Here is a 24,066-nt window from a genome sequence, read left to right as displayed (position 1 = left end):
TAAACTTACCCCCATCTTGATGTTTCAATGACACTGATAGCTAACAGTTGTAGATAAATTCGACAGAGATGAACGGTTATTTTAACTACTGGCAATACATTTGTAACAGTGTTCGTCTCATGAAAAACAGTGTTGCCAATTATACAAGGTACTGTATAACGAACGGTACACAGTGTAAAAGAAAATGCACATAGCCAAACCATTTGGTCTGTTTTGGCACTTCAAGTAAGAACAATTGTCAGTTTACAGGAAGATGTAACAATTGTTATAAAGAATTTCTTCACGAAAAGTGGAGGACAAACAAGACAACAAAAAACTTGGCTACAGTCAATCTCTCCTTAAAGTTGCAGTAAGAAAGAATTGCGTTCTTAACTCAGAGGTGTACGTGGTTGAGAAGTTAAGAAAACACACTTAGCGCCAACATGATGTGTAGTGTTGATATCATGAAAGCTGTCCAAGCTGTTCCACTTAAAAATAAACCTTTTATTCTAATAATGGAATGAGTTAGGGTTCACCAGCCTATTTCCACATGCTTTTAAATATTTAAAAAACCTCCTAATATAAAAGCGTTGTCCTTTTTCAAAAGAAAATCAGTCAAATAAAATAAAGATATACACGTGATCATGAACACATTACTGGTAACCAAAGTTGTCTTCATCAAGTATTTGGTGGGACATTAGCGTTTGAGCACAAACGGCAGAGGACGGGCAACAAGGCGTTATCTGACCCCAAGTCCACACATTAAGTGTTTCTAGAAACATCAGAGTGTTCCGTCAGAAGTCCATGCCGTCGTCACTTTCGCACCAATCTGACGGAGCGTCTGTGCCGAAGTAACGGTCACCAAAATTACCTTTGGGAACAAACAAGAAAACGATTTAACCTGGTTTGTGTTTTGGGGTCGGGGGTTTCTTACGAGTGCTCACCGATGCCCGGTATGATGTGGAAGTGCTCGTTGACTTCCTTGTCCACAGCGGTGGTGATGATTCTCACTTTGGGGAAGGCGTATGCCACAGAGTGGACGCCCATTTCTGCCATCAGCAATGACAACAGGAAGATCTTGTCCTCCGGCACGTCGTGGTCCTTTAGACGTTAAGATCAAACACATATTTCACGATTCGATATAATACAATCCAAAATGCTTCCTTTCCAGCTTTTTGTTAAGTGTAACATCGTGTTACATCCCAATTTAAGCACTTCTGTCCTTACACCTAGGCTGTTTCAATAGGCTCACTGCTCTACTACACTGTTAATTTATTTGAATAATGATTTCCGTCTTTGTTATTCTCGAAATAATTAAGACGATAACAAACAAACAAATGCACGTTGACTAAGACGATAACAAAATTACCTAACATTTTACTCAACAAATAAAAATTATACAAAAATGTTGACACAAACATAATCCAATCATATTTATTGTCCTGTTGATAAGTGGGAAATGTATCTAATCAGTTATTTAACAGCATACATATACTAACAAGGGACCAGAAGTTACATAGTTACAAAGGAGAGCCAATCCGATGCTTTTCCTTGAGCGATAAAAAAGTTGGATTTTTCATCGCCCAAAAAAATTTAAAAGGATTTAACTATTGCTTGGAGGAAATCAGCATGCGAGTCATTGATCGTGACATCTCGACAACTGTAAGTTAAAGCTAATTCTGTTGTTTCACTTATCAGCTTTTTGGATTTACGTCAGCAGGCCAAGGTTAAAAACCTCCTTTCCAGGCAACAGTTTGAGACAATAATCCATACCTTCATCACATCTCGGCTGAATTACTGTAATTTTATGTATTTTGGAAATAGTGTTCCCTCTCACGTTTGCAGCTGGTCCAAATTGCAGCTGCTCGACTTTTAACTAGCACAAGCCAAAGAGAGCACATTACGCCTGTTTTAGCCTCACTTCACTGGCTGCTTTTGTCTTTTAGAGTCCATTTTAAACTTATTGTATTTGTTTTTAAATCCTTACATGGTCTTGCCCCACTTACCTCTCTGAGCTGCTCCACCTCTCTGCCCCCACCCAGTCCCTCAGGTCAGTTGACCAGCTGATCCTGGAAGTTCCGAAATCAAAGTGCAAGCTCAGAGGGGCCTTCTATGTTGTGGGTCCAAAACTGTAGAACGATCAACCTCTCCATGTGAGACAGGCACCTTCTCTGTCTACTTTTAGAACCCTTCTTAAAACTAATTTTTACTCACTGGCTTTTAACCCAGCATGTAACTTTGAAATGTTTAAACTGTTTTAAAATATTTAACTGCCTTTTATCTAACAAATTGCTCTTAAGATAATTTTTATTTGGATCTTTTTTATTTATATTTTACCTCTGTCTTAAATTATATGTTTTAGTCTGTCCTTTGCTAAACGTCTCTGCTTTTTATATTTTTACTTGTTTGTGATGTACAGCCCTTTGATTTTCAACCGTGGTTGTTTTAAAGGGCTTTATAAATAAGGTTGGTATGGTGGTACTTCACAAAATATTCTCAAGTAACTTTTTACACCTCAGTGAATCATTTATTTAAGGGTAAATCTAAAGGCATGACAACTTTGTGGTTGTGGTTCAACGCACTTACGTCACATGCGCAGCAAAAAAAGAAAGTTGATGCAGCATTTCTATTTATTACACCCCACATAAGAAATGTGTCCTGCCACATACAGTATGTGTATTTGCTGCTTCCAGTTCAGCCGCATTCATAAACAAAATTACAATGAAGGCATGCTTAGTAACTTAATTTCACAACACACATACATTCCTGCTTTGCCAAAAGACACAGCATAAAAAAATAAAAGTATTTTTTTGCTGTGGAGCAAAAAATTACTAATTACATTATTCCTGACCAAGATCCTACTGTGTTGTCTATAAACATTAAACAGGCCTTATCTTTTATACCTTATTCAACTCAATTTACCATAATTTTAGCTGACTAAAATGTGATGTAATTCCGTTGACTAAAACCAAATCGATTTAAATGACTAAAATTGGACTATACATTTTCCTCAAAAGACTACAACTAAGGATAGATAAAAAGTGCTGTAAAATTAAGATTTCTCTACTCACACTTAAATATGTAAACTGCATACTTTTTTTCTGAGGATACGCATTCGACAGTGTACTGATGTCCCAAATAGATTACTGTCTTTGCACACTTACCATTAATGAAGAACACAACATTTATCGATTTTTTCTTTTCTCCTTTTTAAATGTGTATTGAAACCACTCAAGTTAGTTCCTCCAGGCAAGAAAGTGATGACTGAAGGTAGTTAGGGTCAATTGCCACACCATTTGGACCTTGTTGAGTGCAATATCTTGGTAATGACGGCGTGGCGCAGTGGGAGAGTGGCCGTGCGCAACCCGAGGGTCACTGGTTCAAATCCCACCTAGAACCAACCTCGTCACGTCCGTTGTGTCCTGAGCAAGACACTTCACCCTTGCTCCTGATGGTTGCTGGCTGGCGCCTTGCATGGCAGCTCCCTCCATCAGTGTGTGAATGTGTGTGTGAATGGGTAAATGTGGAAGTAGTGTCAAAGCGCTTTGAGTACCTTGAAGGTAGAAAAGCGCTATACAAGTACTACCCATTTATCATTTATATTGCATTTTGCTTTACTTCTACTTGGTAACAACTTACACACTCAAAATGCTAAATGTAAGCGTTGAAGTGCACAAATCCAAACAAAGCCTTCGTCTTTTGAGTGCATAAGTGTGTTGCATTAAAAACAGTCAAAACGGTGAGTACGCAGTGACGGACACTTGATACCCTCAATAATTTCCACCTCAGCTACGTCTGTGTGGCAACTGTGGCGTACTTTCCTCGTTATTTGAAGCGGTGGGTAGACAGACGTGAGAAAAAGTAGCAACAAATACATTTTTGATCATTGTACAACCAAGAAATGGGGGAGGAAATCAGGCAGACATTTTATCGTCCATTCAATCGTGCAATCCAAATTTTCGCATGATACTTCTATGAGTTGTTGAAAATAACCATCTAAAAAAGGGAAAAGAAAAAAGGAAATGGGCAAATATTAAGCTAGTAATTTCCGGTAAGTGCACATTGGCGGCAATCGGCACTTCAACAGTATACTTATTGAAGTGCACTGACAGAATAATTCGATTTGAGACACAGCAAAGCTGCCACTCACCAGCAGCACTCTGACAGCCATTAGAGCAGCGGCGCCCGTGGACACGGTGCTGTCCATCAGGATGACATAGTCCTCGCTGATGTCTTTAGGCAGTCGCAGGTAGTGCAGCTACATAAATGCAACAAAAAACACACAAAGATCCGCATGAAACAACCTCTTTTCTATCCTGAATGGGAATAGCTACTTAGTGGGCTGGCCTACCTCAGGTTCACCCGTGTCATGGTTGGTCTGGATGAGGATTTTTCCCAGTCGGATGTCTTTGCACACAGCCGTGAGTGCCTGCTCCATGGTCTCTCCAGCTCTCAGGATGGACACACCAGTGATCTGCAACAATAACTACTCATTGAAGCGCAACAAGTCCAGCAAATGAGGAACACAAATATTTATTCCACATTACTAGAAGTGTATGATAGCAGACCATCTCAATGTACCCTCCTAGACATCCCCAAAACAAGTGTATGCAAACTCAAACTCAGACCTGGTGGTATAAATTGATACATTACACTTTCAACAATCCTTTCACCAAAGATGACAAATTAATAAACAGATTAAGTAGAAAACCTTTCTAGTCCATGTATACATAATTTAAAGTTTTTAAATTTTAAAGCGATGATTTAATAATATATTCTTTATAATTTTTTTTCTGGCAAACAGCCCATAGTAAACAGCAAGAAGGAAACACATACTCTTTTACCGCTCAGCCACATGCCGTCGTAGACACCACCCTGAGGCGTCTCCACAGATACGGGCTGTAGAGTAGAAGACAAGGTAAAAGAAGACAAAGGGGCCCTGCTGTTACTTCCTTAAATTAAGATGGTTTACAACACCATGCTTCACTGGACTTAAGTTGAGTTATCAGACCTTGAGGGGCAGGAAGGAGAGGGCGTGTTCAATTAGGAGCCTCATTAATCTTTTAGAGTAGAATATGAACTCGTCACGGTTTGTCTCCTTATTCCTAATCAACAACAATGGTGGTAAACATGACATTCAGCACGACTTTAACACTGGGGTTTTTAACGCAACTGACCTGATGATGGTGTGCATGCCGCGCACTTGTGGCGTGCTCTTCAGAACGCTCAGGGTTTCAGGTAAAGGCTGACCCTGGTGGGCCGATGCCAGAGCCGACCTGCCAGCACCACACAAGCAATATCAATGAGGATCAACACACAGCTAATCTGTGCACTGATAATAAACAATATTTTTGTATGCTTGGTTATCTAAATTGTTACTGGAAAATAGTTAAAAATTACCCTGGTATCATTCACTGAATAAACTCGGAAAGTTATTACCAGTGGATTGACAAAACTTTGTACAAGTAATTAAATGTTTGCAGATTGCATAGCAAAAATTTAAATCAGATTGCTGTCTTTTAGGAATAAACATAGGCTACATATTTTTTTCTACCATACGATCTATGAATATTTTTGTGTTTGTGACCAGCAGGTGGCATAGACACTCTTTCCAATGCAATAAGGGTCTATTGCATGGTTACCGACTAAGTAGACAAAGGGAGATGCGAAACTGCATTAAAACATGCTGACAGTGGTAACAGCCATAACACATGCTGAAACACACACACACATACTTTGTGTTGGTGTCATTATATGTTAGTTAAATAGTAAACAGCACACTATCTGTATTTGGGGCATAGGGGGGGTCAAAATGCACAGCAAACAAAGTGAAAGGGCAACAATGTGCCTCACATGTCCCAGCGCAGCTTCCCCTGAAGGAGGTTCATGACAGGAGGAAGTGAAGATACCATTGGAAGACAGAAGAAGAAGAAATAGTGAATGATATAGTGAAGGTTTTTCCTCCCCTACATTTTAAAGATGGCATTAAGTCCTAAAATTCAACACTTCCAAAATAGAAACATCACATGCATTTTTTATCAAGAGGCCTTGTGTGAAATATTAACTAACTAGCCTGGTGGCTCGGTTCATACCTGTCAACAATTGCGTTTAAAAATAAATGACATTTTTACGGAAAATAGGGGAAGATAATAGGAAAATAATAGGAACTGTACACCTGGTACAACTGTCCAATTTTACTTGTGTGCTTTTATCTCATTTTGATGGCCTAACTTTAGGGGCTACCGGATGTGTTGTGGAGTGGACCCGAAGCTGTGCAGCAGCGGCAATACGTGATTTGTTTTCCTATGACAGTCACAATAAGGGAAAGTACAGGAACGGGAAGGTATCCGGAAAGAGGGGAAAAATATGAGCGTTTCCCCAGAGAAAAGGGTAGGATTGACAGAAACAAAATGCAAGGTTTACACAAATGTATATATTTGCATTATCGTAAGTATTAACGAGGGTAAAAACACCAGACATGTCACTCTATTTCACCACAAAGGTCATTTTCACTGTGAAAGGAGTTTTTACTCAAAAGGACTGTTTGTGTTAAGTGGAACTTCGTGTTAAGATAACATTTTAATGTGAAAATATTTTTCAAGGTTTCAGCATTAAGAGGGTTTTAGTTTGAAAGATTGTCTAAATACCCTTTAATTTGACAAGTGTTTTAGTAAAAAAAAAGTTGTAAAAACGTTCATACCTCACATTGATCTCACGCTGGAATGATTACACATCATTTATCCAGGCAAGGCAGGAATGTGGGGAGACGTGCATGTACACAGACACACACACACACACACACACACACACACACACACACACAAGCACACAGTGAGAAACACCAGACGTTAAAGTCACAACTCTATTTAAGATTAACCAACATTATCGTGGTTGTGTGTGTTTACTAAAGCCACCAGGTGTGTGTGTTTGCTAGAAGAGATTAGCTGACTATTCCTCCATGTACAGTAGTACCTGGACTTTTGCCTGAGCTCACTTGATGGGGTGAGGAAGTGCTTGTTGGAAATGCTGGTTGCTGTGAGGAAGTTTGAGTTACCTTCTCCAGTTGACTGTGAACGTGCTGAACAATCAAATCCAGTGCCACAAAGTTGTCGCCACCTGTTGAAAGACACAAAAGCTGGCTGGAGTATGTATTACAAAGGGGCCACAATCTCTTGTATTGTAAACAGAAGTGAACCTCTAGGCACCACGATGTCTGCGAGTGGCACGGTGGGCTCGATGTACTGCTCAAAAGCTGGCTTGACAAACTTGTTGTACTGCTTGATGATGCCGTTGATGTCCCGCCCACGCTGAGAAACGTCCCTCTTCAGCCTGCGTATGAGCCGGATGTCTGAGTCCGTGTCCACAAATACTTTCATGTCCAGCAGCTGGCAAGAGAAGGAATGCAAAGGTGAGCCTGTGTCTTTTCTTCACACATACATGCAGTCCTTTTGAAAAAATAAAGTCAACGTTCATCCTGACACTAAACATCTACTCAGCAAAAACCAAGCAAAATCAATGTGGACGCATTCCGACGACGAGTGAGAACGAGGCAGTGCTAATAAACCTACTGACAAGTGATGAGGTGGACAAGTGATGAGGTGAAAAAGTGTTGGCATGTGATTTAGTGAGTGTTGTCCAGAGAGGTGTAGGCATAACTCAGTGGTACAACGAGCCAAGAGTGTTACTTGTCGTAAATCTCCACAAGCCGCCAACCAAAAGATGGCAAATTGTGAAAGGAACCAGTCACGAGTCCACTTCGCTTTTTCAAAAACAATGGAAAAGCTAATGGATGTAGTTAAAATAATGTATTGATTAATTTGTTGGATTGAGTAATTGAATTACACACACTATGGTTGGTCTGGACAATTAATCAGATTTTGATTATGGCTTTCAATAATCATAAAAATATCATAATCAAATATATGATTAATGGGCCGCGCAACAGGCATGCACATTTCTGATCTTAAGATGATGAAACAGATGAGCTAATAAGTAAAAAAAACACGCCTGCTAGAAGTTTGTGATCACACCATGGTTGATTATTTCCGCGTTAACGTAACCGTGGACAGAATCACAGAATTGACCAATAAAACAGAATCAACTGTTAAACTCAAAATATCAGGGAAATTAACATAACTGTGTGAAATGCTGTCATTGTGAGGAGAAGGAACATTTGTTCAGGAAAATAATTTGTCTGGTACCGTTTATTAATCCCTGAAAAACTCAACTGCCCGCCCTGAATTTAACAATGAAACAGCAACTAAATTATAAAACTAAAGCTTGCAATAATAATCTATACACCCACACACATCTCATCTGCTTATGCTGTGAACAACATCATCGATGGAAGATGTATGTACAAACAGGACAGCAGTCGTCACTTGCAAGCGCTCCTTGTTTTTTAACAGCTTGAAATTGTCTCTGTACTCATCAAGCTCAGAACAGCACCATACTTACCCCCCTTTACAAAAAAAGGGTTGTGCACAACATCAGATCTGACTGCACTAACAAAATAAAGGTTTCAAAAAGTATCTTACACAAGCAAAATGTACTTAAAGCCCTTATTGAAACATTTACACAATTAAGATGGTTTGACTTAAAATACTGGTCAAAATTGTCCAAAGATGTATTGCACCAATAAATGTGAGGATTTCTGCATTTAATTGACAAATTAACAAACATTTTATTAAATGTTATTAATGACATAAAAAGCACACACTCCATGGTGGTAGAATAAATGTAAAAAGTAAAAAACAAACTTCCAAAAAATAAAAGGAAAAACTGAATTTTATTGTTTTTTTATATTGCTATTGTTATTTTAATTTATTGTTGTTAGTATTATTATTATTTTACTTGCTGTAATGTATTCATTACAAATATATAGCATTTTTTTTATTTTAAATTATATTTAAAGTTGAGTTTAGGTCGTACAATAAGTACTTGTTTTCAGATTGATCAATAATCATGTTATTAATCCTGATTTCAATATCAATCAAAATATTTGCGAACATTATTTTTGTCATAATCTTCCAGCTCTACTTATTAGCCTCAACACACAATAATTTGTTCATTGTTTCCTCTCTGCAGTCCTGCCAAAATGATGTCTGCATATTTTACTCATCAAAGTTAAAAAATTGAAAAATGCTGTTTTCTAAACAGATTAATCGAAGAATGGTTGCAGCCCTACATGTGATGATCCCATGTCAAACTCAAAGCTCGGTGCCAAATCTGGCCCACCACGTCATTTTATGTGGACCGCTACAGCGTTGAAATTAGGTGCGTCAATAAAGCACTTTGTCTTTCTTATAAAAAATTGATGGGTCTCCAAACTTCTTCCAAAGGATTGACATAATGACAAATTACATAATGTGGGGGGCAGTTTGATACATTTTTGTCTTCAAGGGGGCACCACGATACATTTTTTTTTACACGCTGTGTCCCTCAAGTGTCTATCTTAGGTCCTATTCTTTTTATTATTTACATGATTCCAATCGGCATCAGGAGACAGAATAATTTCTACAGTTATGATGATGACACAAAAATGTAAGTGTCCATGTCCCCTGATGACACAACTAATTGAAACTCTTTTTAAATCCATTTCGGATATTGATTCCTGGATTGCAAATAACGTTTTACAACTTAAACAGGACAAATCTCTAAGAAAGCTTTAAGAAAGAAACATCTAAACTGCAAGCATTGTCTTGGACTCCATCACTGATGCGTGCAACCAAAACATGAAAAACACGACAAGCTAATGTCCCACTAGCACAAGTACTTCCCACGTCCCAGTAGTGCACCTCATTAGCATATCATTCAGAGTAGTGTAGTAAAGATGAACACCACCAAAACAATCAATCACTGTGGAGACACAAGCCATTATTAACATTGTCGTTGAAAGCTCCCAAGGGAGGCTGCTGTTCCTTATCGCAACGGTCCAGCTTTCTCACATAACACACGCACACAAAAGCACACTCATGTAGGAACTTTGAAGGAACTTATCTAAGAAGGTACATTTTTTAAGAACCTTGTTTACAAGTTTGATTATTAATGTTAAATGTTTGTATTAAGCAACTTAAAAGACATGCACGCAAACTGACCTTTAGTAGCTCCTTGTTAGCAAAGGCCAGGATGCCCTCAAAGATGACCACATTGGCACCGTATACAGTTTTCTGTTAAAAAAAAAAAAAAAAAGAGCACAAACAGGAATTTTGTAGGTCAAGACAACCCTACAAGTATACCACCTAAACCTGGTTCAAAAAGAAGTCAATTAATCAAATGCTGAACAAAAACTAACACAATTTTGCCGGCATTAATAAATTGCCATTTCTGTGTGGTTGTTTTCTTTGTATCGAGCAGCTCTCAATCAGAGTGCAAGAGGTTTTACTCTGTGCATCGCTATCATTACCTGAAGGCGTTTGTTTAATAGCATGTGACGTGAGACTGCTAGTTAACGACATAACTTAGTCGCTAATCGCCAGTAAGAAGCGCCACAAGATAACAAAACATTGGAGGAAAAAAGATGATTACAAAGCAAAATGTCTCGATGTAGGAAATTGGTTTGGCTTCACACCAAATGAGCAACATTTGCCTACCAACACAGGCTGAAAGAGTCGGTATGCCAAAACAATAACAAAAAACACCTGACCCAGTCTTTCCAGCTAGGAAAAAAACTGCGCATCTAGACGTTTTTGCTAATACATACTGAGTCCATTTTATTTTTATTGTTTACTTATTTAGGATAATCAAAAGGTACTTAACCTTTTAATTACAATTGTAAAAATACTGATGAAAAACAACTTTATTGCATTTGAAAGGGTTACTTTCATTAATATTATATATTTTGACTATGTTCACACTGCAGGCCAAAGTGGCCCAAATCAGATTTTTTTTCAGCTGACTGTTCATGCTGCAAGTAAAATCTGATCTTTATCAGACTCCATTGTAAAAGGCACACAGGCCCAAATATGGTCTCGACGTCACTTGCATGCGCAACTCGACAAAGTGTATACAAAGTAAGTTTATCTGTTGCAATGAGCTACATCTCATGGATGAAGAGCTGACTTGTCACTAATGCTACAAGTAATTATTCTTTTATATATATTTAATTTCATATCTGAATCAGCGTTTCTAAACTCATGGTATTGTTTTTTGATGCCGCAGCAGTGTATATCAAAAGTGGCTCATTTAAACAGAACACGAAAGTATGTAAATGAACAAGGAAGCCGTTACTATGCAAGAAAACATGGACGCCACGACGTAGCTCACCCAAGGATGTCACTTTGTCATTTACACTGTAGTCACATTTGAAAATAGCAGATTCAAATCAGATTCAGACTACATCCTGATATAGCCAAAATCTGATTTAAAGTGCTTTGGAACATTTACACAGGCAAAAAAAGATAAGATCTGTGTCACTTGAGGGCAATAAAAAAAAAAGAGATTTGGTGCACGGTGTAAACGGGACCAAATATTTAATTGGTCTCAAAATAACGCTGTCAATAATGTTTATCTGTAATAATTTGTTGGACGACATACCGTAACAGCGCCATCCTTTTAGACTGTGGTCAATGTTTGTAAAAAAAAAAAAAAAAAAAAAAAAACTGGCTGCATCTAAAGAAGTAAATCTCTTTCTTTAAAGATAACGCAACATTTTGATTTGGTTTTACCAACAGCTGTTGCTAATATTTTGAGAACATTCAATCAATCAATCAATCAATGTTTACTTATATAGCCCTAAATCACTAGTGTCTCAAAGGGCTGCACAAACCACTACGACATCCTCGGTAGGCCCACATAAGGGCAAGGAAAACTCACACCCAGTGACAATGATGACTATGAGAACCTTGGAGAGGAGGAAAGCAATGGATGTCAAGCGGGTCTAACATGATACTGTGAAAGTTCAATCCATAATGGATCCAACACTGTAGCCTTTGTGTGTATCGATATTATGCCTTGCAAATTGATATTGAAAAATGTTAAAGATATTAGTCCATAATCGATTATTACAGTCGGTAAAAATATTTTAAATAGTAGCGTTGTGGCTTGTGCAGCCCTTTGAGACACTCTTGATTTAGGGCTATACAAGTAATTATTGATTGATTGATTGAGTTGTACAAGTACAATAATAATACAAATTTGGTAAATTAATTCCTCTCTGACAATGCCAATCAAAAGTAAACATTGCTACCTTCGCAAGTACAATTATGTGTTTTCCTTAGAATGTGCACCTAATCAAGTGAATATCCTGACAGTAGACCACTGCTCATTGACATTTTTTTACACGCAATCGTGAGATGTGGATTAAGGTGACTTTACAAACAGTAAAGTTTGAGCCATCAGAGACAAAATGTGCCAAGCGCGCTGCCATCATATTTACAGTCGCTCCATCAGTGTCACGTGAAAGTCAATAAAGAGGACGTCGCTCCATTGATCTGGAACTAGCGCAGAGACAAAGCGAGTGCAGCGGGCGAATGGGAGCTGTGAATTGTATAGAAACAGATGAATTTTTATCGATTTGGTCATTTCAGTGTCCTCTCCTAAGAGTTGATTTAAGGCGCCTTCAACATGTTCAAGTGCAGCCGCCTGGAGACTGAAGGTGACTTCCTGATGGACCACAGAAGAAGGCGCACGCTGGCTCTCAGCATTTGCAGCCTCCCCAACTCAAGAAGAAGAAGGGTGCAGAGGGATTTTAATTACAAGCAGCTAGTACAAAAGGCCCTTAAAAGGATTTGTGAGTGGCGACAGGCCATTTCCCATGTGGCTTTGCGCCTTTCAGCCATGAAATTACATAGCAAAGAAATAGGGAACAGTCGTCGCCGCTGAATGGATTCCTCAGAATGAGGGTGTTTGTAGATAAGCTTAAATAATTATCACATTAACTGCGATCACATCAATGCATCTGCTTTTAATTATGTCAATGAAAGCAATACATACACACAAACTAGATGACAAGCAGGGATATCAAATCAATGACAATATTGACTTTTCTTAACCCATGTAAGTTTATTAAAAAAAAAAACAAGCTGGCCGCCATTTTTCACTGTTCATGTTTCTACATCTCCTTAAAGGCCTACTGAAACCCACTACTACCGACCACGCAGTCTGATAGTTTATACATCAATGATGAAATATTAACAGTGCAACACATGCCAATACGGCCGGTTTAGTTTACTAAATTGCAATTTTAAATTTCCCGCGGAGTTTCTTGTTAAAAACGTTGCGGAATGATGACGCGTGCGGGTGACGTCACGGACTGTCAGGAAATATTAGCTAAGCACCAGTTACGGCTAAAAGTCGTCTCTTTTCATCGCATAATTACACAGTAATTTGGACATCTGTGTTACTGAATCTTTTGCAATTTGTTCAATCAATAATAGAGACTATAAAGAACAATGCTGTTGGTGGAAAGCGGTGTATTGCAGCTGTCTTTAGCACCGAGACACAGCCGGTGTTTCTTTGTTTTTAACACAGAGCGGTCAAGCGAACATGTTTCTCTACGTCAACCAGCATGTTTTTGGATGGGAAAATTGTGATATATATCTTACTGAAGACATCATTGGATTATTCATCCTCCTGCAGTAGCTGTTTAAAAGGCAGCTGTGAGCTTGGCTCCTCGGCTTCTCTCTGAGACACTGGGTGTTCACCGCAGCCATCCGACCTCGACGTATGTCTTTACAATCTCACTAAATCACTATTAAAACAATAAGCAGATAAGGGATCTTCCAGAATTATCCTAGTAAATGTGTCTAATTACATCTGAAACGCTCACACTGCCGCCGCCCGGAGCCGTCGCTTTTTATTTTATTTTATTTTTTTCTAGTCCTTTGCTATCAATATCATCATCCACGAATCTTTCATCCTCGCTCAAATTAATGCGGAAATTGTCGTTTTCGCGGCCCGAATAGCTCTTGCTGCTGGAGGCTCCCATTATAAACAATGTGAGGACGTGAGAAGCCCTCACCCTTGTGACGTCATCGTCTGCGACTTCCGTTAAAGGCGAGGCTTTTTTATCAGCACCAAAAGTTGCGAACTTTATCGTCAATGTTCTCTACTAAATCCTTTCAGCTAAAATATGGCAATATCACGAAATGATCAAATATGACACAGAATGGACCTACTATCCCCATTTAAATAAGAAAATCTCATTTCAGTAGGCCTTTAATTTCACTGTGAACATTGAGCAAATTTAGAAAATTGTATTCTTATCACCTACCCATTCCTTGCGTCTGCAGTGCGTCGTGAAGTCGTACACAGGAACTTTAATGCTTTTTCCTTTCTTCAGCTTTCGGAGGACGATGACCAGCAGCTCAAAGTCGAAGGCGTCAGGGTGGTCAAAGTTGTACTCGTTCCTCGCCGCCAGCTCCTGCGCGTCTTTATTTAGCACCTTGTCCGCACACAAACAACTTGCGGTAATTTATGACTTGGCATTTAACTACCAAAGTGCATTTTAAAACTAACCTAAATTTTGCAATATAGTACATGTTTTCTAATTAAACTTATACAGTGTAATTTAAGCAGCACCATTTTAGGAAGAGTATTGACCAATAAAGAAAATAAATTAATATGGAACTTCTGTGAAAAACAAACATCAATCTGTAGTGTTACCTTGTAAAAGGAGTCCATGGAGAGAAGAACCACCCAAGGAACATCAAGCGCCTCAATGATTTTATTGGCTACTGTTGTTTTTCCTGAAGCACTTCCTCCACAAAGACCTGCAGAAAGCCCCACATTGACTTAAATTGAACACCACCATAGTTATTTAAAGCGTTTAAATTTTGTTTAAAGAAACGTAACAGTTTTTAGAAAGATGAAAGTAGACAGGAAAATGTATGTGTCAACATACTCTTAATAATTATTGTCATCACTAATGAGATCATTAAATGGGGAAGTGAAGGATTAAGTGATTGGAACACAAGTGGTCCAGTCGTACATGTTGTTCCAGTTTGGCAATGCAGCAAACGTATAACTGCAGTAAAATGAATAAAATAAAAACAATGGTGGTGTAAATAAAAAGCAAGGGCCTACGGGTGATCGAGCACCTAGGCCATCCATTAGAGCAACATTCCTGAGAGGCGTGCCAGCAGACTGTGACGAAAATGTATTTAGCTGTCTACAGATGTGCACGTGCAGGAGCATCAACGGACCAGAGGGTTCCCTCTGCAGTGTGCACACACAACACCCTCAGTTAAGCACTGGAAGCTTCAAAAGGCAAACTGTTGTCGTGGGAGAACATCGCAGTAAAAATTTAAATTGTGAATACAATAATAAAGTCTATATTGATCAACCATACGTGATTGCGCACCTAAGACTGTGTTTTTCCCAAGAAGGTGGTCTATTTGTCTTAAGTGGATAAAGCACGAGGCAACTTTGTCCATTACATGTTTTGAAGCCAGCATGTGATGTTTGTATAATTACAATTAACCTGTACACAATGTCCTTACATTACACCTTTCTGCCCTGTTTATTTTTATAAGTTTTTTTTGTGAATTTCATTTTAGAAGGGGCTGGCGGCCAATACAAAATAAGCGGCACATTGCAAATCACAAAAACATAAAAAAATAAATTTCTGGAGGATTTGAATAATTACTTTTTTGGTAAAGCCACATTTTAGGAATATTTTATTTGTCAAATTTCAATTTCCCTGTGTTTATCTAAAAAAAATGTATTTTACAATTTGTTTTATCATGCGTTTATCATCTTTTTTTGGTGACACAACAGTCACTGATTAAGTGGAATGTCCTGAATAATAAATGTTAACAGTAAAACATTATTCACGATAAAAAGGGATTTTGTGCTTGATCAAGCTGTGTATTTACCGTAGGCCATTCACATTACACGTGGATGACCTCTTGTTGATGAACACAAAGGTGTGCCTGAGGACCAGTCTTAACAGCTAGCAAATGAAGCGAGAACGTGCATCTGTGTGCAAACATCAGAACGCGTGTACTGTGCTTTAAACACATGGGACCAGCTTTAGGGGGAACACAAAAGGGACATTATCATATTATCATCATCTCTACTGGGTTGCATTATAATTTCCCACACGGTTTGTAATAATAAATCTTATAATAACCCTTGCAGAACAAAGACTTTTTTTTTTTTTTTTTTTAAATGATATGGTTTTCTTACCGATGACAAAGGCCTCTTTGAAGGTGGTCCCAGTGACGTTGTACCAAGGGGGCCTGCCGGCGGTGTAAATGGTCCTTTTATTTGTCCTCAGTAGTGGGGGCTCGGTTTTGGATTGGCTGGTGGTCCGTTTTTGTGGTGACAAGGATGGGGTCAAAGGGCAGCGAGTGATGCAGTCGGGTAGGCAGTCCAGGGAATCTTCTCCACTCCCGCTAAAGGTAAGACAAAAAATTATGCTGGCAATTTCAGCTTTAATAAGCAATTTGTGTTTTCTTGTTGCCGTCAGAGATGCCTGATGTGCTCACAGTCGACCCCATGCTGCTCCTTTTAGGGCATTTTGTCATTGGGGGGGGGGGACGACTACAGGGTCCACAAAGCTTTAATTAAAATTATTATTATTATAAAATGTATGAATTTATGAGTAAATGGCATATTAAAACCTTGTGGGACCTACAGACAACCCCCACTGTCCTGTAGAATTGATAAGGAATCCACTCACTTTAGGATCCCCACCACAACACCTCCACAGTGGACATGCTCTGCTGTCTGTGTGCTTGAGGGGGAGGGTGGTGGGAAAAGCCAACAATCCCCAGGAAATCACACGGATGCCCAAAGGAGGCAGCTAACATGAAGGGCCGACGTCGCATGAGTAAGGCTGTCATCATGTGGCAGGAGCAGATTTTAGTTCCAACAAAGCAAGAAGGAGCCACTTTTCAAAATGCACTCACTCTACCCTAATTTACTGTTACGTTGGATGGGGCGGCGTGGCTCCTTTGGTAGAGCGGCCGTGGTTCCAGGTTGTATCCCTGCTTCCACATCCTAGTCACTGCCACTGTGTTCTTTGGCAGGACACTTTACCCACCTTTTCCCAGAGCCACCCACACTGGTTTAAATGAAACCTAAATGACTAGATCAGGGGTAACCAATTTTTTTTGACTCGGAGGCCGCATTGGGTTAAAAACATTGGGCCGGGCTTAGGGCTGGGTGATATATCGATATATCGCTGGTTTGTCTCTGTGCGATGTAGAAAATGACTATGTTGTGGTATTCGAGTATACGTTCTCATGCAGTTGCTTTTAGCTGTGGGCATTACATTAAAGGGCTCTTCTCGCTCGTTCCTGTCTCTCCTTCTCACAGACAGCAAGCACACCTTCTTAAATACGTCACACACGTATACGCCCTCGCAGAGCAGAGAGGTAGCAGCATGGGTGATGTTAGCTGTGATGCTAGCAGAGCCGTGCGAGTGGTATTACGAGAGAAAGAATGTGCGAATGAAGGAAGAATTAATTCCCAAGAAAAAACTGCAGGGGCTCCATCGCCTGACAGTGGTTTGGCTTCAAGCGGGAATATGTCGAACAGACAACCGTAATTTGTCAAGTCTGGGGGGAAAAAGCGTTGCTATACAAAGTAGCGTTACGGCTAATATGTAGCATTATTTGAAAAGTCACTCGCTAAAGAATGAAGAGAATTTCATAACCTTAGTAACCTACCACATAGTGAAGGACGAATACTATTTGATTTCCTATTATGCAACTCATACTGCTGTGATTATATTTATCAAGTGTTCATTCAAGGCCAAGGCAAAATACAGTAAAATATATCGTATATCGCGATATGGCCTAAAAATATTGCGATATTAAAAAAAGGCAAAATCGCACAGCCCTAATATATATATATATTCTGAGTGCGATGTCACGTTATCGATGGAAAAATGCATTTTTAGACAATATGATTTGCCTGAGCGGCTAGGAGACGCTGAGAGTAAAAGCGATAGGAAATGGATTAGAAAGGACAGATTTAAAAATTATGATAATTTAAAAAAAAAAAACTTTTTTTTTTTACTTGCGTGTGAATATTGTCTATCTGTATTGGCCCTGTGATGAGGTCGCGATTTGTCCAGGGTGTACGCCGCCTTTAGCCAAAATGCAGCAGAAATAGACTCCAGCACCCCCGCGACCCCGAAAGGGATAAGCAGTAGAAAATTGATGGATGGGACTTCCCGCGGGCCGAGTTTTGGACGCTGGCGGGTCGGAATTAGCCCGCATGCCGTAGTCTAGGGACCCCAGATCTGGATAATGGGTTCCACTATATAAAGCGCTTTAAGTATGTAAAAAAAAGTGCGATATACATATATTTCACTTCACTTAATTTGCCAAAGACATGCTAAAGATTAAAATAACGATGGTGGAAGAGGGGTTAGTGCATCTGCCTCACAATACGAAGGTCCTGCAGTCCTGGGTTCAATCCCAGGGGGTTAGTGGATCTGCCTCACAATACAAAGGTCCTGCAGTCCTGGGTTCAATCCCAGGCTCGGGATCTTTCTGTGTGGAGTTTGCATGTTCACCCCGTGAATGCGTGGGTTTCCTCCGGGTACTCCGGCTTCCTCCCACTTCCAAAGACATGCACCTGGGGATAGGATAATTGGCAACACTAAATTGGCCCTAATGTGTGAATGTGAGTGTGAATGTTGTCTGTCTGTCTGTCTAAGTTGGCCCTGCGATGAGGTGGCGACTTGTCCAGGGTGTACAACGCGTTCCGCCTGATTGCAGTTGAGATAGGCGCCAGCGCCCCCCCGCGACCCCAAAAGGGAATACGCGGTAGAAAATGGATGGATGGTATGGCAGTTTCAACACCTTCAAAACAACAAAGACGTATGTTGCGATCAAACAAACTGGCATTAGATCAATACAATACTTTTTCTTTCGGCCTGGGCCGATAACAAATTTTGTTGAACCAACAAAATTAGTGCCAATAGACAATATTTTGAGACCAAATTAACCACTGATGTACTGAGAATATTACATATTAGAATGCATTACAAGAAGAAAAAAGGGATTGTGAATAAGTAATATTCCAAAAAAGTGCAGTTTCATAGACGCATCATCGCCAAATAAAAGGTTCAACTAAATGCCTTACCCTGAGAAGAAATAACGTCATAATGTGTGTCAAAGTAATGCCTTTACAAAGTTAGTGTGATTTCAAAGCAGCTGTTTTCTTTTGTTTCTTTACTGCTGCAGGCAAGGTTCCGGGTAGTTAGCCAGTTAGCAGCATTAGCTTGCTAGCTACTGTCTCCTGTCTATGTCCTGTCTCTACTACGTGTTGGCGCCACAACACAAGGAGAACCCGCACAACAAACGTTCCTTGCAAGTCGTCTTTACCTGTCGGACCTCGACACGGCTCTGTCTGACTCCCTACCGCTGTCGGCCGGCGGCTCATCTTGGTCAGCAGAGCTCGATGTGCTCATATCTACCGGCTAATAATGGCGCGGCTGAGAACACAAACACTGATGACGTCATGACGTAAAGCTGGAGCGGCATCGCTTTTGTTGAAAAGTATTTTTTTACTTAAAACCTTGTCTTGTGCACATGCTGCAGGAAAGTGACATCTTGCCTGACCTGGCACAAAATGAAGGCCTGTTAACATTACTATGGAACGTTCAAAACATTTGGACAAATTTAATGCAAATTAAATCACCTTTATATTAGAAAATACATTTTACAAAGACCCCAAAAGGGACAAGCGGTAGAATATTGGATGGATGGATGGATTGCATTATTTTACGATGCTTCACATGTTTGCAGAATCTTTCAAACATAGTTTCAAGTTCATTCACAATACCATAAAGCAATTTCAATAGTAGTGAATATCATAAATTAAAGATGTTGGTACTGAAAGGGTCCCCTAGAAGAAGTTTTTGACAGGGGGTCCAGAGGACAGTATATACACATGGAATGTTGGAACATGAAACATGGTAGCAAGCACAACAACAAAAACAACAACAACGCTATATGTTAAACAAGATAATAGTACTAAAGCAAGCATACACATACATACATACATACATTCATTCAACCATGCAAAACCCAACAGTAGTCTACCCCACATGAGGCATTAAAGATAGGGGGTAGCATACAGAAATCCTCACATCTACTTAATAAATTGATGCAACAGATTACAATTAATATTAATACATTTCACAATATTTGGTAATGAGTAGATAATAATATTAAACCCTTTATAGTTTGTCATTAAATATGAGCAGATTGAATAGAAAACAGTACAGAATGAACGATAATCTAAACAAAATAACTTAGTTGATTTAAAAAATTTAACTCCCTAATGTGTAAATAGCACTCATAAACAATTATTTAATTCCACATATCAATGACATATAATTGAGTAATAGTCATCCACAAAAAACCTATGCATTGATTTGATTTAATCAATGCAGTTATCCATCCATTTTATACTGCTTGTCCCTTAAAGGCCTACTGAAATGAGATTTTCCTATTTAAACAGGAATAGCAGGTCTATTCTATGTGTCATACTTGTTCATTTTGCGATATTGCCATATTTTTGCTGAAAGGATTTAGTAGAGAACAACGACGATAAAGTTCGCAACTTTTGGTCGCTAATAGAAAAGCCCTGCCTTTACCGGAAGTATGTGCGCGTGACGTCACGAGTTGCAGGGCTTCACACATATTCCCATTGTTTATAGTGGGAGCCACCAAGCAGTAAGAGCAATTCGGACCGAGAAAGTAACAATTTCCCCATTAATTTGAGCGAGGATGAAAGATTCGTGGATGAGGACGTTTAGAGTGAAGTACTAGATAAAAGTTTTTTTTAAAAAGTAGAAAAAAAGAACAGGCGATGGCTCCAGGCGGCATTTCAGATGTAATTAGACGCATTTACTAGGATAATTCTGAAAGATCCCTTATCTGCTTATTGTTTTGATAGTATTTTAGTGAGATTCTAAAGACATACCTGAAAGTCGGGTGGCTGCGGTGAACGCCAGTGTCTCTCAGAGAAGCAAATGGAGGAGCCAAGATCACAGCTGCCTTTTTGAGCTGCAGGACGAAGTCCCATCATCCACTGATTTCTCCGGTAAGACTTTTTATCGCAATTTTCCCATCCAAAGACGTGCTGGTTGACGTAGAGAAAACATGTTCGCTTGACTGCTCTGTGTAAAAGCTTCACAACAAACAAAGAAACACCTGCTGTGTCTCGGTGCTAAAGACAGCTGCAATCCACCGCTTTCCACCAACAGAATTGTTCTTTATAGTCTCCATTTTTAAATAAACAAATTGCAAAAGATTCAGCAAAACGGATGTCCAAAATACTGTGTAATTATGCGGTTAAAGCAGACGACTTTTAACCGCGAGTCGTGCAGCGCTATTACTTCCTTACAGTCGTCATTATTCCGCGACGTTTAAAATGGCAATTTAGTAAACTAAACCAGCCGTATTGGCATGTGTTGCAATGTTAGGATTTCATCATTGATATATAAACTATCAGACTGCGTGGTCGGTAGTAGTGGGTTTCAGTAGGCCTTTAATTAAATCTATATATTATTTTTTCTTATAGGTACAGTATATAAGAGAGATATGGCCCAGGAAGTGCAGAAAAAAAATACTCAAATAAGATTGTTTTATTAACAATTAAACATTTAATACTCCATCCATCCATTTTCTACCGCTTATTCCCTTTCGGGGATTGCGGGGGGCGCTGGCGCCTATCTCAGCTACAATCGGGCGGAAGGCAGGGTACACCCTGGACAAACAATTGCCTTCCAAACATAGCTCTGCAAAAGCTGGACATTGTAGCACATGTACATTGCAATGCTATCTTAGAAGTTTGGTCACCCATTTCAAACCACAACTTTGAAAAAGACGAAATGCTGACTTCAACTACTAAAAAGAAAACTTTTCATATGAATGACGATGTGTTCATAAACATGTGTTTCCATGCTTTCTCACCTCACTAAGCCTATCCCAGCTGCATACAGGCGGAAGGCGTGGTCCACCATGGACAAGTCGCCACCTCTTCACAGGGCCAACAAAGATAGACAACTTTCACACTCACATTAATTCACTTGGGCCAATTTAGTGTTGTCAATCAACCCATCCCCATGGGTGGGAGGAAGCTACAGTACCCAGAGGGAACCCACACATCACAGGGAGAACATGCAAACTCCACACATGTAGATCCAGAGTCCAGGATCAAACCCAGGAAGTTTGTATTGTGAGGCAGATGTTTAAACCCCTGTGCTGCCCCAAGTTAGATTTGTATTAACACTTAATATTCATATATATATTTAATATTTACATATAAAATTTAGAGTCAACATTTAGTCTTGAATTTGATGAAAAATTGCTGAATGTGAGAAATAATCTGCTAGAAAAGTGTGACTGAATTTTTACATTCGGCACCACATAAAAACAAGTGTCAAAACATACATTACAGAAGTGCAATTTGTATAACGTAAAACAAATTTCTACTTCTAACAACAATTGAAATGTCATTGACAATTGTGGGACAAATCAGAGCCTACTTAAAAACATAGCGTAGAAGCTGTGTCGCAAAAACGTTTGCACTGTAACTACAATCTCATATCAAGCCAGAAGTTTGTTCTTCAGGAACTGGAGTGTGTTTGCCAGCTTTAAATCATCCAGTTTTAAGAAAAGTTTTTGGAATACCTCAAATGTGTATACTTTAGCTTTCTGGGATGATCGAGATTCAACGCGTAGGTCAAGCTAAGGAGAAGAGTGCAAGCCCTTGCAATATTTCTATGTCCTGTGATGACTTCCACGCCCTCTGTGACGATGCTAATCCATCCATCCATCCTCCTCTGCTTATCCGAGGTCGGGTCGCGGGGGCAGCAGCCTAAGTAGGGAAGCCCAGACTTCCCTCTCCCCGGCCACTTCGTCTAGCTCTTCTGGGGGGATCCCGAGGCGTTCCCAGGCCAGCCGGTAGACATAGTCTTCCCAACGTGTCCTGGGTCTTCCCCGTGGCCTCCTACCGGTTGGACGTACCCTAAACACTTCCCTCGGGAGGCGTTCGGGTGCTAACGATGCTAATGTTATCTGGTATTTGTCCAAGATCTGGGCTTTTTGGGTCACAGTAATGGCCATCATGAGATGTTCAAGTTCCTCCAAGCTCCCAGTGTTCTGCAACATGAAATTGTTAGTGTCTATATATTATACAGACATATATAGCAAGCATATTACATTACTAGACTATACATTTATTATTGATTTCATAGGTTACTAATCTATTTTATTTTCATGCTTGCCTTGGTTTCAAATTGATTTATGTTTTTTTAATGCTCTAGTTTGATGTTTTTATAGACTACACATGCAAATGTTCTTCCATTATATTCTCTATGTACAGTATCTTGTGGAACAATAGTGTTGATCTCTCTAGATCAGTGATTCCAAACTGTGGTATGTGTACCACTAGTGGTATGCAGGCTTTATCTAATGGTACGTCAAATAATCACTTGATTAAAGTACAGTGGGGTTTTTTTTTCCTAATTTCAAACACAGTGTTACTTTTCCAACTGTGTATAATGTTACAGTGGCCCAAAATATTAAATGTAGTTGTTAAATAAAAACCTCTGCTTTGTTTGAATGAATACAGAGGCCTCATTATTATTATTACTACTGTGCCACTGTATTTTAACATTGATCATGGTGGTACTTGGAGAACCAATTTTTTTCAGAGGTGGTACTTCATGAAAAAAGTTTGAGAACCACTGCTCTAGTTGATTTTTGAGATTTGGAGACTGTATGACAAGGACCACTGAAGCTGTTAAAAAAGATAGTACAAAAAAGGTCACAGATCTGTTTCAATTTACAAACCCCATTTCCATATTAGTTGGGAAATTGTGTTGGATGTAAATATAAATGGAGTACAATGATTTGCAAATCCTTCCCAACCCATATTCAATTGAATGCACTACAAAGGCAAGATATTTGATGTTCAAACTCATAAACTTTATTTTCTGTTTGAAAATAATAATTAACTTAAAATTACATGGCTGCAACACGTGCCAAAGTAGTTGGGAAAGGGCATGTTCACCACTGTGTTACATCACCTTTTCTTTTAACAACACTCAATAAACGTTTGGGAACTGAGGAAACTAATTGTTGAAGCTTTGAAAGTGGAATTCTTTCCCATTCT

At 39.3% G+C, this 24,066-nt stretch overlaps 1 protein-coding gene across 4 annotated transcripts; it reads right to left on the bottom strand.

Annotated features, from left to right (window-relative positions):
* Window positions 1-468: 468 nt before the first annotated feature.
* si:ch211-243j20.2 (uridine-cytidine kinase-like 1) lies at window positions 469-19,422 on the bottom strand. 4 transcript variants are annotated; one of them, XM_061900810.1, is made up of 15 exons: window positions 19,263-19,422; window positions 16,108-16,316; window positions 14,584-14,690; window positions 14,192-14,362; window positions 10,077-10,148; window positions 7,175-7,364; window positions 7,034-7,095; window positions 6,680-6,696; window positions 5,157-5,255; window positions 4,991-5,084; window positions 4,816-4,878; window positions 4,331-4,453; window positions 4,130-4,237; window positions 924-1,080; window positions 469-850 (listed from the first exon to the last, which is right to left on the bottom strand). In XM_061900810.1, the coding sequence occupies exons 1-15, from the start codon at window positions 19,346-19,348 to the stop codon at window positions 774-776; spliced, it is 1,635 nt and encodes a 544-aa protein (XP_061756794.1). In that variant the 5' UTR covers window positions 19,349-19,422; the 3' UTR covers window positions 469-773. The 4 variants fall into 4 exon arrangements, with proteins under 4 accessions (XP_061756794.1, XP_061756793.1, XP_061756796.1 ...); XM_061900809.1 differs by lacking the exon at window positions 6,680-6,696 and adding an exon at window positions 5,833-5,852; XM_061900812.1 differs by lacking the exon at window positions 6,680-6,696 and adding an exon at window positions 5,833-5,852 and having other exon boundaries at window positions 14,192-14,341.
* Window positions 19,423-24,066: the final 4,644 nt, after the last annotated feature.

This window comes from Nerophis ophidion, linkage group LG05, assembly GCF_033978795.1.
Source record: "Nerophis ophidion isolate RoL-2023_Sa linkage group LG05, RoL_Noph_v1.0, whole genome shotgun sequence".
Lineage (NCBI taxonomy): Eukaryota > Metazoa > Chordata > Actinopteri > Syngnathiformes > Syngnathidae > Nerophis > Nerophis ophidion.
Note: the sequence above shows the minus strand (reverse complement) of the source record. Positions and strands in the feature narration are given on the sequence as shown.